At 54.2% G+C, this 17,864-nt stretch overlaps 1 protein-coding gene across 1 annotated transcript in view; it reads right to left on the bottom strand.

Moving 5' to 3' along the window:
• Positions 1–391: 391 nt before the first annotated feature.
• HSPG2 (heparan sulfate proteoglycan 2) overlaps positions 392–17,864 on the bottom strand; it is a 110,007-nt gene continuing 92,534 nt past the window's right edge. Inside the window, 18 exon segments of the mRNA XM_083161780.1 lie at positions 392–1,552; positions 2,841–2,944; positions 4,151–4,234; positions 4,313–4,383; positions 4,714–4,792; positions 4,883–4,958; positions 5,267–5,317; positions 6,433–6,555; positions 6,706–6,877; positions 9,347–9,591; positions 9,945–10,166; positions 10,256–10,354; positions 10,438–10,546; positions 11,453–11,562; positions 11,657–11,756; positions 11,837–11,981; positions 12,090–12,174; positions 16,570–16,587. Of these exon segments, the coding sequence (XP_083017906.1) occupies positions 1,380–1,552; positions 2,841–2,944; positions 4,151–4,234; positions 4,313–4,383; positions 4,714–4,792; positions 4,883–4,958; positions 5,267–5,317; positions 6,433–6,555; positions 6,706–6,877; positions 9,347–9,591; positions 9,945–10,166; positions 10,256–10,354; positions 10,438–10,546; positions 11,453–11,562; positions 11,657–11,756; positions 11,837–11,981; positions 12,090–12,174; positions 16,570–16,587 (2,066 nt within the window). The 3' untranslated portion in view covers positions 392–1,379.

The following is a 17,864-nucleotide window of genomic DNA, read 5'->3' as shown; positions in this document are numbered from 1 at the left end:
GATGTATGGAGTACAGCCCCATCTACAGTGGTTCCTCCATGTTATATAACCAGCCACACTAACTCCGGGGCCACCATCCCTATGGGACCCGGGACACAGGACTGGTTCCTGCCAAGGCCTTAGCCCTGAAATATCCACAGGTTCCCTGGAACAGGTATAGGCAGGAACGCTGCACTTGACATTCGGGCCAAGTGTAATGGTAACGTTATGTGAGCTGCCGGTATGTGCGGCGTCAGTTCCAGCAGGCGGCTGTGCACAGAACAATAAGTAAAACTTATGATCACTTCTCATTAATAACGTTATAGAACATAAAGGGACGCATTGTTTATGTTGGTCCCCGAGCAGGCGGGACAGAACGTGGCAAATGAACATTAGCGGGAATGAGCAGGCGGTCGGAGAGGAATGATTTTATTGGAAAAAGTAATTCTGACCCGAACGAAGAGTTCATGCACCTTTATAATATACTCAAGTGTGTTAGATAATAACATAAATAATACAGAAACAAGGCGGTCGGAGATTTGGGGGGCTCCGACGGCAAAGTAACTCATGAGATGTGCGATCAGTGAGACGCCGAAAACACAGGGAGCCCTCTACAAAACAAAATTAGACCCCACTCTATCTTGGCGGCAGCTGCCCCTAATCCCCTGCATTATTGTGTGTCCCCCCTCCTATTTGGCCAGCAGCTGCCCCTTACCCCCTGCAATGTAGTCCCCCCTCCCCAGCTGCCCCTTACCCCTATATAGAGTGAGGAGTATCCTGCCTGTGTATACGGAGAGATGAGACGCACTATATAACCTCTGACCTATCGCCATCCCAGAATACCGTGCGGTCAGTATATAGATCAGAGGTACAGAAGTTATGTTATCTAGAAGGCTGGGACACATTGTCTTCTGCGGCAGCGAGGGCAAATATTCCCATTGTTCAACTCCCCCCAGTACGTTGGGCCCGAAACATCTCCAGGTCTATATATATATATACTGTATATATACACACACAATAACCATAACAGATACAGAGTATGCGCCGGCCTCTCACCACAGCGGTTACGTTACACATCTGGATTGGTGGCGATTTTGGTTAGGGGATCATTTAAAAATACAAAAAAAACATACATCTGGTTCAACACATAGAAATTTCCTTCATCCAGCAGTAAAACGTGGAAATCTGAAGACTTAATAATAATGATAGGCAGAAATCCTGCTCCGGTAATACAGAATGTGCAGCCCGATCCGTCCTTAGCACCAGCGCTCTTTCTGGTAGCAGCAAAAGCACCATTTATACTGATTCTCTGTTTCGTCGCTGTCTTTTATTTTATTGTAAAAAAAACCCAAAGTCTCTGGCTTGCCGTGGCATTGGTGGTAGGGTGGCACTGCTCCCACCTACGATGGGCACTCTTTGGTGTTGTGACCCGTCTCTGCGTTATGCTGCAAGTCGATGGGCTGCTGCACTTGGTGAGACGGCCTTGCATTTACCAGCACCAAGTTCTTAATGCATCCAGTAATCCCAGTGAGGAACTTGCCTCCAGTCTCCGCCTGTACGTCAGGCACGCCCCCTGTAAGAAGGCAGCAATCAGTAACGCAGCATTACACATGGGGAATAGCTGCTGTGTCATGATACACTGTGTATGCTAGCCCCCCGGCTGACCTCAGCTGTGTACACTAGCCCCCCGGCTGACCCCAGCTTTGTACACTAGCCCCCCGGCTGACCTCAGCTGTGTACACTAGCCCCCCGGCTGACCTCAGCTGTGTACACTAACCCACCGGCTGACCTCAGCTGTGTACACTAACCCACCGGCTGACCTCAGCTGTGTACACTAACCCACTGGCTGACCCCAGCTTTGTACACTAGCCCCCGGCTGACCTCAGCTGTGTACACTAACCCACCGGCTGACCCCAGCTTTGTATGCTATCCACGCAATTGACCCCAGCATTGTACGCTAGCCCCTCGGCTGACCCTAGCTTTGTACACTAGTCCTCCGCTGACCCCAGCTTTGTACACTAGCCCCCCGGCTGACCCCAGCTTTGTACACTAGCCCCCCCGGCTGACCCCAGCTTTGTACACTAGCCCCCCGGCTGACCTCAGCTGTGTACACTAACCCACCGGCTGACCCCAGCTTTGTACACTAGCCCCCCAGCTGACCCCAGCTTTGTACACTAACCCACCGGCTGACCCCAGCTTTGTATGCTATCCACGCAATTGACCCCAGCATTGTACGCTAGCCCCCCGGCTGACCCCAGCTTTGTACACTAGCCCCCTGGCTGACCCCAGCGTTGTACGCTAGCCACCATGCTGACCCCAGCTTTGTACGCTAACCACCATGCTGACTCCAGCTTTGTACACTAGCCCCCCGGCTGACCTCAGCTGTGTACACTAGCCCACCGGCTGACCCCAGCTTTGTACACTAGGCCCCCCGGCTGACCCCAGCTTTGTACACTAGTCCCCCCGGCTGACCCCAGCTTTGTACACTAGTCCCCCCGGCTGACCCCAGCTTTGTACACTAGTTCCCCCGGCTGACCCCAGCTTTGTATGCTAACCACCATGCTGACCCCAGCGTTGTACGCTAGCCACCTGGCTGACCCCAGCCTTGTACGCTAGCCACCACATTGATCTAGGTTTGGGGTTGCATCATTACAGGTGAATGAAGGGTGAGATTTAGCTTTAGGCTCCATCAGTGTGCACTGCACCATAACGGCCTCTAGGTGGTAGTCGGCACATTGCTGTCCGTGTCTGTGTTACATGTAACAATAGAATTACAGGTAACAAGGATCCTGACCACTTACCAGTCCCGTTACTCTCATCACACCTGGATTTATCCTTTGTGACTTCTGTGAGGAACTTACCCAGATATACTTTAGCCTTTGTGTTCACCATGATGTGTTTGCCAGGTGAACTCCCAGAGACCAATTCCTCCCCATCAACCTGAATAGAGCCGGCTTTCCCTTCCCTGGCAAGAAAACAATATTATATTATAAGGAAGCCACAAGGTAAACTGTCCAGCACCCCACCTGCCGCGGCCCAGGACCCCACCACCCACAGCCCAGGACCCCACCTCCTGAAGCCCAGGACCCCACCTCCCACGGCCCAGGACCCCACCTCACACGGCCCAGGACCCCACCTCACACGGCCCAGGACCCCACCTCCCGCAGCCCAGGACCCCACCTCCCACAGCCCAGGACCCCACCTCACACGGCCCAGGACCCCACCTCCCGCAGCCCAGGACCCCACCTCCCGCAGCCCAGGACCCCACCTCCCTCAGCCCAGGACCCCACCTCACACAGCCCAGGACCCCACCTCACACAGCCCAGCACCCCAACTCACACAGCCCAGCACCCCAACTCACACAAGCCCAGGACCCCACCTCACACAAGCCCAGGACCCCAACTCACACAGCCCAGCACCCCAACTCACACAGCCCAGCACCCCAACTCACACAGCCCAGGACCCCACCTCACACAAGCCCAGGACCCCACCTCACACAAGCCCAGGACCCCACCTCACACAAGCCCAGGACCCCACCTCACACAAGCCCAGGACCCCACCTCACACAAGCCCAGGACCCCACCTCACACAAGCCCAGGACCCCACCTCACACAGCCCAGGACCCCACCACCCACAGCCCAGGACCCCACCACCCACAGCCCAGGACCCCACCACCCACAGCCCAGGACCCCACCTCCCGCGGCCCAGGACCCCACCTCCCGCGGCCCAGGACCCCACCTCCCGCGGCCCAGGACTCCACCTCACACAGCCCAGGACCCCACCTCACACAGCCCAGGACCCCACCTCCCGCAGCTTAAGACCCCACCTCCCGCAGCCCAGGACCCCACCTCCCGCAGCCCAGGACCCCACCTCCCCCTGGTCTGGAGTGACCAGCGATGGGTCTTCATATTCTGATCCCAACTATGGGACAAGACTTCTACCATAAGACGGTTGTTGGCGATTACTGCTCCGCGTAAATGACTATATGGGGAGTTTGTATTGGCATCTGACGCTCATCGTCTCTCCTGTGCCGGCACATTGCTCTTCTCTCTGGGGAATCCCAGGTTACTACCATACTACGCAGATATAACTATGGCAAGAGACTGCGAAGGACCCACCGCCAGACCCCGCGCCACACCCAGAAAGCAGATGGCAACCCGCTGCCTCTCACCGGACGGCTGTGACTTTGTGCCATTCCCCATCATTGATGGGGTCCTCCGTGATGATGTTGGCCTCGCCACTGCCCAGCTGGTAGCTGAGGGGAACAGAGAAGGTTAGACAGGTGTGCAGCGTGGGCGTGGCTAAAATTCTACTCCATACAGGTAACATTCACCTGAAGACAAGATGGCCGCCCTTCAACCCGAGGCTGATGAAGTCCGTCTCTCTGCCTTGCTCCTTTTCCTCCTGCCAAAATTAAAAGACAATCAGCCAGCAGCCGGCAATTACAGAAGAGGCCGAGGTCACTGCGGGAACTGGCCGATATATACGCTGGACCATAGAGACTAGACAGGGAATGGAGCGGATCGGAATGTGGGACACAGGAGGCTTTATTAGTATGTGTATATCCGGCTGTAACCTGACATGGCGGCCTCTACCCATCTGCTATCAGTAACACCACCCCCCGCTGGACCTCAGTATAGTCCGCATACCCTACATGTGCAGCTGAGACCCGCATGGATTGTATTATTGCGCCAGGCCCATTGTGAGCAGAGGAAGCCGGCCAGGAACACTCACCATTCCCTGCCACAGGATCACACCGTCTGTAGAGGAGGTGCGGAGCTCCAGCTCAATGGTTTCCGGAGAGTCCGGGCGACTGAAATAAGAGAGCATAGTGACTATTACTGCAGCTGCTGGACGCGGCACATCCGCACTGTATATGTATCTGTATACACGGTGTTCCTACCTCCTAGGAAACATCTGTCTCGGGAGCGCGATGTAAGAATCATCGGAGAAGTACGATCCGTAAACTCCTGGTGAGTCTGTATTATAAATCAGACATGGAGAAGAGAAGCTGATTGGCTGGAGCATGAGAATGGCACCCTAATGATTCAGTGAGTACAGAGTCCACATGGCAAGGCTTACTAGGCGATCCCAGATGGGGGAAAAGAGGGATAACACATTCCATGGCAGGAAATAACGGCTAATTACAGTATTATCTGACATTGGGTCGCCATATAGATTAATCTAAGAGGCCAGAATAACCCAAATCACTGCCTAGTGGTAGATATAGGACACAGAGAGAGATAAAGAGAGAGAGGTAAGATAACAGAAGTTGTGTATACAGTACCATTCCCCCCACTCCCTTCATGGCCGTCATCCAGATTGGCAGCTGCCGCGCCTGTACAAGTGCAAATAAGCTGGTTATAACACAACACAAACGTGGCCAAGCGGCTAAACTACAAAACACACTGCGGACACAGTAACGGAGCGCACTGCCAACATAGGGGGCGGGAAGGTGGATGCTGCCGGCACAGGGGACGGGAAGGTGGATGCTGCCGGCACAGGGGACGGGAAGGTGGATGCTGCCGGCACAGGGGACGGGAAGGTGGATGCTTCCGACACAGGGGACGGGAAGGTGGACGCTGCCGACACAGGGGACGGGAAGGTGGACGCTGCCGACAAAGGGGATGGGAAGGTGGACGCTGCCGGCACAGGGGATGGGAAGGTGGACGCTGCTGACACAGGGGGTGGGAAGGTGGACTCTGCCGACACAGGGGCGGGAAGGTGGATGCTGCCGGCACAGGGTACGGGAAGGTGGATGCTTCCGACACAGGGGACGGGAAGGTGGACGCTGCCGACACAGGGGACGGGAAGGTGGACGCTGCCGACACGGGGACGGGAAGGTGGATGCTGCAGGCACAGGAGGCGGGAAGGTGGACGCTGCCGACAAAGGGGATGGGAAGGTGGACGCTGCCGGCACAGGGGATGGGAAGGTGGACGCTTCTGACACAGGGGGTGGGAAGGTGGACTCTGCCGACACAGGGGCGGGAAGGTGGATGCTGCCGGCACAGGGGACGGGAAGGTGGATGCTTCCGACAAAGGGGACGGGAAGGTGGACGCTGCCGACACAGGGGACGGGAAGGTGGACGCTGCCGACACAGGGGACGGGAAGGTGGATGCTGCAGGCACAGGAGGCGGGAAGGTGGACGCTGCCGACACAGGGGATGGGAAGGTGGATGCTGCCGACACAGGGGGCGGGAAGGTGGATGCTGCCGACACAGGGGGTAAGAAGGTGGACTCTGCCGACACAGGGGACGGGAAGGTGAACGCTGTCGACACAGGGGACGGGAAGGTGAACACTGTCCACACAGGAATGTGGACGCTGCCGGCACAGGGGGCGGGATGGGTAATGGGAGGAGATGGACATAGGACTGGCAGTGTTGGAATGTGCCATCTTCTATACAATATGTTTGCCATGTACACCCACCCGGGTACGCAGAAGGCACTCCTCACCTTGCTCGCATAGTGTCCCGGAGAAGCCCTCCGGGCAGTGGCATCGGTTGTCCTTGCAGATGCCACCATTAATGCAGGGGTTCTGTATCTGGCAGCGATCCTCGTGCGATTCACAGCGGTCACCTAGGAGATGCAGAAAACATGGATGGCACCAGTCCTGGCAAGGTATAGGCCGTAGCAGCCCACTCTCAGGACAGGCCGGGCTGAGGGCGCCAGTACCTGCAGCCGCTGCCTGTGTCCCGTGGACTTACAGCCATTCTGTGACTTTCTCACCTCTAAATCCATCGACGCACAGACACTGGTACTCGTACTCCCCCGTCGGCATACAGCGCCCGCCGTGTAGGCATGGCATGCGGTCACACGGTGAGCTGTCGTAGCACGGACTGATGGTGTGGCTCTCCATGAAGCTGTAGGATATATCCACCTGCTTGCCATTAATGGACACCTGCAAGAAAGAAGATCCGGAACTTACAGATGGCGCAGAGCTGACGCGTCCTGCGCGGATCATTCCCTGCTGTGTATTATAGCTGACGTGTCCTGCGCTATGTGTGCGTCCAGCCCGCAGATCATTCCCTATGGTGTATTATAGCTGAAGCGTCCAGCCCACAGATCATTCCCTACGGTGTATTATAGCTGACGCTTCCAGCCCGCAGATCATTCCCTACGGTGTATTATAGGTGACGCGTCCTGCGCGGATCATTCCCTACGGTGTATTATAGCTGACGCGTCCTGCGCAGATCATTCCCTGCGTTGTATTATAGCTGAGGCGTCCTGCGCAGATCATTCCCTACAGTGTATTATAGCTGACGCGTCCTGCGCAGATCATTCCCTAGGGTGTATTATAGCTGACGCATCCTGCACGGATCATTCCCTACAGTGTATTATAGCTGACACGTCCTGTGCAGATCATTCCCTACGGTATATTATAGCTGACGTGTCCTGCGCTATGTGTGCGTCCAGCCTGCAGATCATTCCCTATGGTGTATTATAGCTGACGCTTCCAGCCCGCAGATCATTCCCTAGGGTGTATTATAGCTGACGCGTCCTGCGCGGATCATTCCCTGCGGTGTATTATAGCTGACGTGTCCTGCGCGGATCATTCCCTGCGGTGTATTATAGCTGACACGTCCTGTGCAGATCATTCCCTACGGTATATTATAGCTGACGTGTCCTGCGCTATGTGTGCGTCCAGCCTGCAGATCATTCCCTATGGTGTATTATAGCTGACGCTTCCAGCCCGCAGATCATTCCCTAGGGTGTATTATAGCTGACACGTCCTGTGCAGATCATTCCCTGCGGTGTATTATAGCTGACACGTCCTGTGCAGATCATTCCCTGCGGTGTATTATAGCTGACGTGTCCTGCGCTATGTGTGCGTCCAGCCCGCAGATCATTCCCTACGTTGTATTATAGCTGAGGCGTCCTGCGCAGATCATTCCCTACGTTGTATTATAGCTGACGCGTCCTGCACGGATCATTCCCTACGTTGTATTATAGCTGAGGCGTCCTGCGATATGTGTGTGTCCAGCCCGCAGATCATTCCCTACGTTGTATTATAGCTGAAGCGTCCAGCCCGCAGATCATTCCCTATGGTGTATTATAGCTGACGCTTCCAGCCCGCAGATCATTCCCTATGGTGTATTATAGCTGACGCTTCCAGCCCGCAGATCATTCCCTACGGTGTATTATAGCTGACGCTTCTAGCCCGCAGATCATTCCCTATGGTGTATTATAGCTGACGCTTCCAGCCCGCAGATCATTCCCTACGGTGTATTATAGCTGACGCTTCCAGCCCGCAGATCATTCCCTATGGTGTATTATAGCTGACGCTTCCAGCCCGCAGATCATTCCCTATGGTGTATTATAGGTGACGCGTCCTGCGCGGATCATTTCCTACGTTGTATTATAGCTGAGGCGTCCTGCGCTATGTGTGTGTCCAGCCCGCAGATCATTCCCTACGTTGTATTATAGCTGAGGCGTCCTGCGCAGATCATTTCCTACGTTGTATTATAGCTGAGGCGTCCTGCGCAGATCATTCCCTACGGTGTATTATACCTGATGCGTCCAGCCCGCAGATCATTCCCTATGGTGTATTATAGCTGAAGCGTCGGGCCCGCAGATCATTCCCTACAGTGTATTATACAGATGGGTCAGGTCCCATCTTTGCAGGGGATGGCGCTGGCGTCGCCAGCCGCCATCCCCCGCCAGCGCCATGGCGATGGTGAGAAGGGGACGCGCGCGCACGAGAGGGCGCGCGCGTCCCCTTCCGACGGCGCTTCCATCAGTTCCCCGGGTCCCCGCCGGCTTGCCGGCGGTAACCCGGGGTCCCCGCCGCCTGCCCGCACCCCCCACTAACCCCCCCTAACCCTGTCCGTCTCCCTGAGGCGGAGACGGACAGGGTTTCCGTCGCGCTAGCGACGGAGACTGAGACGCGCGTGCGCGTGAGACGCACGCGCGTCTCAGTCTCCTCGCTGGCGAGGCTGCTGGCGGGTCGCCAGCGCGTACGTTCTGGCGACCCGCCAGCAAGGATGTAGACCATAACATACAATATACAATAAAAAATTGGGTCTTTACAATAAAAAAATCGCATTGCATGAATTGTATGCCACTATATTGCATGTGATGCGATGAAACAATCGGGCGCCCAGATATTACACAAGTACCTATTATAGCTGCAGATCTCCCAGTAGTGGATGCCCGGGACCCCTGAACTGCTGGGACGTAGATCACCCTCATTATCTGGGTCTGCTGCAGGTGAAGGGAGAGATGCACCTGGGCCTAATTATAACGGTCGGAGGGGGGGGGGGACCTAGAGATGTGGTATCACTGTGATATTCCGATTGGCGGATACATAGTCGGTATATTCAGAATACCCAGGGATGACCATACACCGCTGTGACGGGCAGACACTCACTTCTCCGATGCAGCCCTGGAATGACTGGGTGACATTGACCAGCGGTGGCAGCTCCACTGAACTGTCCACACCCCCCAGGTACATCAGCGTCTTCAGGTTCAGGCCCTGGCTCTTTCCTGGAGACGACCTCTTAATGGGCGCGTTCTTGTCCACCTGGAGAGTCCCGTCCTTATTGATTCGCTCTGCGGTTACCTTGTGCCAGTGCGACAGCGATACGGGATCAGCACTGCGCAGTATAGCCAATCCTGCAGGAGAACAAAACCACATCACACACAACGCCCTGCGTCGGGTCTCTCCCTCCCCCAAGTGCTATGGGCACAATGTATAGTGCTCTGGTGTACAGTATATTGGGGAGGTTTCCGGTTCTGTGGCTCCCTGGGTTCTCCAATAGTGGCCCCTGGATTGCTGCAGGGCCATATGGGGGAGACCGTGATACTAGGAGGAGTAGTAGTGGCTCCGTGGTAGAGGCTTAGAGACCGCGCTTCTCTATGTGGGGATCTTGGGACCCATCTTCTAGGGCACTATCATACAGTAGGTCTATGTTGGGGGTGGGGGGGACGGGACAGCGATATTTAACGAGGTGGAGTATACTATTTACCGGATCCCAATTCATAGCGGAATTCAATATGTCCTCCAGCCATGGCGAGGGACACGAAGTCTGCCACCGGCGCTCCCTTCCCTCCACTGAAGAAGACCAGGCCGTCTGGCGAGAGCGGCTTGAACTCCAGGTCCACCCTCAGATCGTTGTGGATGTTGGTGAGAGATGGGTAGGAGATGTAGGACGTTTCCCCGTTAAATGAGGGCGTATTCACCATGACACCTGCGCACAGACATAGAGGACAATGGATATGATAATGGTGTATACAGGAACCGCTATCAGGACAGAACCAGACAAAGACCACAACCCACCATCCATGCACTTCTCTCCAGACTTCCCCAGGTGGCAGCGACAGGTGTATCCCAGACCATCAGCCCGGTTGATGCAGGTAGCGTCCGGTCCGCATGCTCCTACAGGACAGAGAGTAACCGGAGAGGTCAGGTGTATCCCTATGTCCGCAGCTGCCGGCCAGGCGCTAGTCCTGGGCACGTACCTGGGTGACAGTGCAGCTCCTGGGAGTGATCGCAGTTGCTGCCTGCGTAGCCGGGAGGACAATCGCACACGTAGCCACTGCTTTCCGAATCTCGGCAGATGCCCCTATTCTGTAAGACAAAGTGGAGTATTCAATGCTTGTATTCTCCATGGGCAGCAAATCCTGTTTAGGATTCGCTGCACATTCGCAGGGTTCTGGAGGGCTGCAGCATTCGCTGCCAGCCCTCCCTGTCACCCTATTCAATGCAGCAGGGAGCCGGGGGACGGAGGCAGGCAGGGAGATGTAAGCCTCCCTGCCTGCCCCAGAATTTGTGGGGGAGGGCTCCCAGGGACACAAGCAGCAGAGGCTGCCCCCCGGGAATGTGGGAACGGGACAGGGGGTAGGGAGCCGCTTCTCTGGTCCCGCACGTAACAAGCCAGGACCATATGAATATCTAATGAGTGGCTCCCGGCCCCCTGCTGGTGAATGTGTAAAAAAAAAATGTAAAAAAATTAAAATGCAGAAAAAAATAATAATTTTTATATATGTTAATGTGGTTCTAGCACATGAATAAAAATATCATGCCTCTTCACAGACACAAAATCAGTTTTACACCGAAAAAACCCCAAACCTTTATTTTAAAAGATCACTTTCCAGTTCACCTTTAAAAGATGTCAAATGCAAAACGGTGAATCGTGGCGAAACTCAGGGAGAAAGTAGTTCTCCATCCTAGCATTGAATACACTCTCGGCGAATCCCAGTGAAGCAGGAAACGGAGAACTGTCCGGCGTCGCTTTCGGCGAGCAGTGAACATTGAATAGGGTGAATCAGATTTTCAGTGAAAAAGATTCACTGCAAGGAGTGAAAACTGCCCGATTCCCCGGAAAAACGGTGAATCGGGAGCATTGAATACTGGCCTAAGCCGGAAACATGGCGGATGTCCGAGACAGGGAGGTCAGACACACGGAGGAAACCCCTAGAGCGAGCGCCTGTTCCCCTTACAGTGCAGTACAGAGGACATGATGGCTCTGTATACCTTGCATGGCCGGTCCCGGCACGTCGGGCAGTTGGAGATACCGTGTGACCTCAGATCCAAGTCCTTGAAGATGACCTCTTCTCCCTGTGTAATCAGCTGGCGGACACAGCCTAGGAGCAGGGACAGCAGAGGTGAGATAGATTGGGGGGGGACACACGTGTCCGCGGAACACAGCGAGCAGAAGAATAACAGATTAATACCTACCTACGAAGCCTTTGGTCAGGCCAGTTTTGGAGATGGCCTCATAGTCTGGGTACCCCCCAAGGAACAGCTCCTCGTTCAGGTCTAGACCTTGGAATTTGCCCTGAAGAGCAGATAATAGACACTTAGCATGTTCTGTGCTCACATACGATACACGGTAACACGTGTCACATGCAGAAGTACCTGGGAGCTCCCGTTCACCGGCATCTGGTTATCCACCACCATTGATCCCTGGTTAAGGTGCCTGTACAGGGTCACCGTATGGAACTCTCCAAGGCTGATGGCCAGGGGGTAACGGATGGTAGCCATTCCTGAGCCAGCATCAAACCTGTAATCATATAGGAGCGAGTCATTATAAGACACCACCACACTAAGGACCAATCACAGCCCATCTCTACAACTACAGTACATCGTAGGGTTGGTAGAGGAACCGAACCTGAATTCTGGGCGTCCTCCAACTAGGCCGAAAGACATAAAGTCTGCTCCACTGCTCTTCTTCTGTCCACTGTAAACCAGCATTCCTAGAAGAAATCACAGAGTTACACTGAGCAGGAGACCGGCTCCAGCATTCCTAGAAGAAATCACAGAGTTACACTGAGCAGGAGACCGGCTCCAGCATTCCTAGAAGAAATCACAGAGTTACACTGAGCAGGATACCGGCTCCAGCATTCCTAGAAGAAATCACAGAGTTACACTGAGCAGGAGACCGGCACCAGCATTCCTGTAATACATTACAGAGTCATACTGAGCAGGAGACCGGCACCAGCATTCCTGTAATACATTACAGAGTCACACTGAGCAGGAGACCGGCACCAGCATTCCTGTAATACATTACAGAGTCACACTGAGCAGGAGACCGGCACCAGCATTCCTAGAAGAAATCACAGAGTTACACTGAGCAGGAGACCGGCACCAGCATTCCTAGAAGAAATCACAGAGTTACACTGAGCAGGAGACCGGCACCAGCATTCCTAGAAGAAATCACAGAGTTACACTGAGCAGGAGACCGGCTCCAGCATTCCTAGAAGAAATCACAGAGTTACACTGAGCAGGAGACCGGCACCAGCATTCCTAGAAGAAATCACAGAGTTACACTGAGCAGGAGACCGGCACCAGCATTCCTAGAAGAAATCACAGAGTTACACTGAGCAGGAGACCGGCACCAGCATTCCTAGAAGAAATCACAGAGTTACACTGAGCAGGAGACCGGCACCAGCATTCCTAGAAGAAATCACAGAGTTACACTGAGCAGGAGACCGGCACCAGCATTCCTAGAAGAAATCACAGAGTTACACTGAGCAGGAGACCGGCACCAGCATTCCTAGAAGAAATCACAGAGTTACACTGAGCAGGAGACCGGCTCCAGCATTCCTAGAAGAAATCACAGAGTTACACTGAGCAGGAGACCGGCACCAGCATTCCTAGAAGAAATCACAGAGTTACACTGAGCAGGAGACCGGCACCAGCATTCCTAGAAGAAATCACAGAGTTACAATGAGCAGGAGACCGGCACCAGCATTCCTATAATACATTACAGAGTCACACTGAGCAGGAGACCGGCACCAGCATTCCTAGAAGTCACAGAGTTACACTGAGCAGGAGACCGGCACCAGCATTCCTATAATACATTACAGAGTTACACTGAGCAGGAGACCGGCACCAGCATTCCTGTAATACATTACAGAGTCACACTAAGCAGGAGACCGGCTCCAGCATTCCTGTAATACATTACAGAGTCATACTGAGCAGGAGACCGGCTCCAGCATTCCTATAATACATTACAGAGTCATACTGAGCAGGAGACCGGCACCAGCATTTCTGTAACACATCACAGAGTCATACTGAGCAGGAGACCGGCACCAGCATTCCTGTACCACATTACAGAGTCACACTGAGCAGGAGACCGGCTCCAGCATTCCTAGAAGACATCACAGAGTTACACTGAGCAGGAGACTGGCTCCAGCAATCCTAAAAGAAATCAGAGTTACACTGAGCAGGAGACCGGCACCAGCATTCCTAGAAGTCACAGAGTTACACTGAGCAGGAGACCAGCACCATCATTCCTGTAATACATTACAGAGTCATACTGAGCAGGAGACTGGCACCAGCATTCCTAGAAGTCACAGAGTTACACTGAGCAGGAGACCAGCTCCAGCATTCCTAGAATACATTACAGAGTTACACTGAGCAGGAGACCAGCCCCAGCATTCCTGTAATACATTGCAGAGTTACACTGAGCAGGAGACCAGCTCCAGCATTCCTGTAATACATTGCAGAGTTACACTGAGCAGGAGACCGGCACCGGCATTCCTGTAATACATTACAGAGTCATACTGAGCAGGAGACCGGCACCGGCATTCCTGTAATACATTACAGAGTCATACTGAGCAGGAGACCGGCACCAGCATTCCTGTAATACATCACAGAGTTACACTGAGGAGGAGACCGGCACCAGCATTTCTGTAACACATTACAGAGTCATACTGAGCAGGAGACCGGCACCAGCCTTCCTGTAATACATTAGAGTCATACTGAGCAGGAGACCGGCACCAGCATTCCTGTAATACATTGCAGAGTTACACTGAGCAGGAGACCGGCACCAGCATTCCTGTAATACATCACAGAGTTACACTGAGGAGGAGACTTACAGCAGATTACAGGCAGTTAGTACAACACATCAATATGCAAATCTCACTCAGGCTGAATGTCAATGAGCAAGTAGCCGTGATTCCTAGTGACCTATCGTAGCTCTGTGTGTGGCCCACTCACCCCACTGCCCAATATAAGTGCCTCTTGGAACTCGATGGTGCTGGGTAAGAGGAACAGGTGGTGCCCCTGGAATTACACTATGTGACACTGGTGGAGCAGCTGGAGTTACACTATGTGACACTGGTGGAGCAGCTGGAATTACACTATGTGACACTGGCGGAGCAGCTGGAGTTACACTATGTGATACTGACGGAGCAGCTGGAATTACACTATGTGATACTGGCGGAGCAGCTGGAGTTACACTATGTGACACTGGCGGAGCAGCTGGAGTTACACTATGTGACACTGGCGGAGCAGCTGGAGTTACACTGTGTGACACTGGCGGAGCAGCTGGAGTTACACTTTGTGACACTGGCGGAGCAGCTGGAATTACACTATGTGATACTGGCGGAGCAGCTGGAGTTACACTATGTGACACTGGCGGAGCAGCTGGAGTTACACTGTGTGACACTGGCGGAGCAGCTGGAGTTACACTTTGTGACACTGGCGGAGCAGCTGGAATTACACTATGTGATACTGGCGGAGCAGCTGGAGTTACACTATGTGACACTGGCGGAGCAGCTGTAGTTACACTATGTGATACTGGCGGAGCAGCTGGAATTACACTATGTGATACTGGCGGAGCAGCTGGAATTACACTATGTGATACTGGTGGAGCAGCTGGAATTACACTATGTGACACTGGAGGAGCAGCTGGAATTACACTATGTGACACTGGAGGAGTAGCTGGAATTACACTATGTGACACTGGCGGAGCAGCTGGAGTTACACTATGTGACACTGGCGGAGCAGCTGGAATTACACTATGTGATACTGGTGGAGCAGCTGGAATTACACTATGTGATACTGGCGGAGCAGCTGGAATTACACTATGTGACACTGGCGGAGCAGCTGGAGTTACACTATGTGACACTGGCGGAGCAGCTGGAGTTACACTATGTGACACTGGCGGAGCAGCTGGAATTACACTATGTGATACTGGCAGAGCAGCTGGAATTACACTATGTGACACTGGAGGAGTAGCTGGAATTACACTGTGACACTGGCGGAGCAGCTGGAGTTACACTATGTGATACTGGCGGAGCAGCTGGAATTACACTATGTGATACTGGCGGAGCAGCTGGAGTTACACTATGTGACACTGGCGGAGCAGCTGGAATTACACTATGTGATACTGGTGGAGCAGCTGGAGTTACACTATGTGATACTGGTGGAGCAGCTGGAGTTACACTATGTGACACTGGCGGAGCAGCTGGAGTTACACTATGTGACACTGGCGGAGCAGCTGGAATTACACTATGTGATACTGGTGGAGCAGCTGGAATTACACTATGTGATACTGGCGGAGCAGCTGGAATTACACTGTGACACTGGCGGAGCAGCTGGAGTTACACTATGTGATACTGGCGGAGCAGCTGGAGTTACACTATGTGACACTGGCGGAGTAGCTGGAATTACACTATGTGACACTGGTGGAGCAGCTGGAATTACACTATGTGACACTGGCGGAGCAGCTGGAATTACACTATGGCCCTTATTCAGATCTGATCGCAGTACAAATTTGTTTTCAAAATGGGCAAAACCATGTGCACTGCAGGTGGGGCAGATGTAACATGTATAGAGAGAGTTAGATTTGTTAGAGTTATTTTGTTTCTGTGCAGGGTAAATACTGGCTGCATTATTTTTACACTGCAATTTAGATTTCAGTTTCAACACACCCCACCCAAATGTAACTCTCTGCACATGTTACATCTGCCCCACCTGCAGTGCACATGGTTTTGCCCATTTTCTTTCCAGATCAGAATAAGGGCCTATGTGATAATATCGGAGCAGTCAGAGCCACTGGATGCACATTAGGAGAGTCAGTGACTTTGTGGAGGCTCTACAACAGCCTGGCACACACAAAGTAGTGAGTGTACAATACATGGCAATGCACACACTGGAGAACACTGCACAGCCACACACCGGTATTAGATACAGCAGGAGCCTGTCTGGGGATGAGTTACAGTGGTAGACATTGGAGATATCTGCACTGGAGGCATAATGGGGTACAGTGATTGCAACACATTGGGGAGCAGGCTGCATTGCTGGGGACACACTTCTCTGGGTTATGCAATCTGGAGAACATGCAGGGAGCGAGCACTTACCGGAGTACACAACGAGAGCTAGAGAGAGGAAGGATGGGGCAAATAGTGAGAGGTAAGAAGGTACGACAGAGAGAGAGAGAGAGAGAAGGGTAACTGAGTACAGAGTACGCTCACATTCCCGGGACATGATAAGAATTCATTACATAGGGGGGGAGCAGATCGCGTATGGGGGGAGCAGATCGCGTATGGGGGGAGCAGATCGCGTAGGGGGGGGGGAGCAGATCGCGTAGGGGGGGAGCAGATCACGTAAGGGGGGGGAGCAGATCGCGTAGGGGGGGAGCAGATCGCGTAGGGGGGGGGATATGGTCGCGTAGGGAGGAGAGCAGATCGCGTATGGAGGAGAGCAGATCGCGTAGGGAGGGAGCAGATCACGTAGGGGGGGAGGGGAGCAGATCGCGTGGGGGGGAGCAGATCACGTAAGGGGGGGGAGCAGATCGCGTAGGGGGGGAGCAGATCGCGTAGGGGGGGAGCAGATCACGTAAGGGGGGGGGAGCAGATCGCGTAGGGGGGGAGCAGATCGCGTAGGGGGGGGGATATGGTCGCGTAGGGAGGAGAGCAGATCGCGTATGGAGGAGAGCAGATCGCGTAGGGAGGGAGCAGATCACGTAGGGGGGGAGGGGAGCAGATCGCGTGGGGGGGAGCAGATCACGTGTGGGGGGGAGCAGATCACGTGTGGGGGGGAGCAGATCACGTGTGGGGGGGAGCAGATCACGTAGGGGGGGGGAGCAGATCGCGTAGGGGGGGTGCAGATCGCGTAGGGGGGGAGCAGATCACATAGGGAGGAGAGCAGATCGCGTAGGGAGGAGAGCAGATCGCGTAGGGAGGGGAGCAGATCACGTAGGGGGGGGAGCAGATCACGTAGGGGGGGGGGAGCAGATCGCGTAGGGGGGGAGCAGATCACGTAGGGGGGGGGAGCAGATCGCGTGGGGGGGGAGCAGATCATGTAGGGTGGGAGCAGATCGCGTGGGGGGGAGCAGATCACGTAGGGAGGAGAGCAGATCGCGTAGGAAGGAGAGCAGATCGCGTAGGAAGGAGAGCAGATCGCGTAGGAAGGAGAGCAGATCGCGTAGGAAGGAGAGCAGATCGCGTAGGAAGGAGAGCAGATCGCGTAGGGTGGAGAGCAGATGGCGTAGAGGGGAGAGCAGATGGCGTAGGGAGGAGAGATTGCGTAGGCGGGATGGCGGAGAGCAGATGGCGTAGGGGGGAGAGCAGATGGCGTAGGGAGGAGAGCAGATCGCGTAGGCGGGATGGCAGAGGGGGGGGAAGAGCAGATGGCGTAGGGGGGAGAGAAGATG

The sequence above is a fragment of the Crinia signifera genome, chromosome 19, assembly GCF_055691185.1.
Source record: "Crinia signifera chromosome 19, ASM5569118v1, whole genome shotgun sequence".
In the NCBI taxonomy this organism is placed as follows: Eukaryota; Metazoa; Chordata; class Amphibia; order Anura; family Myobatrachidae; genus Crinia; species Crinia signifera.
Note: the sequence above shows the minus strand (reverse complement) of the source record. Positions and strands in the feature narration are given on the sequence as shown.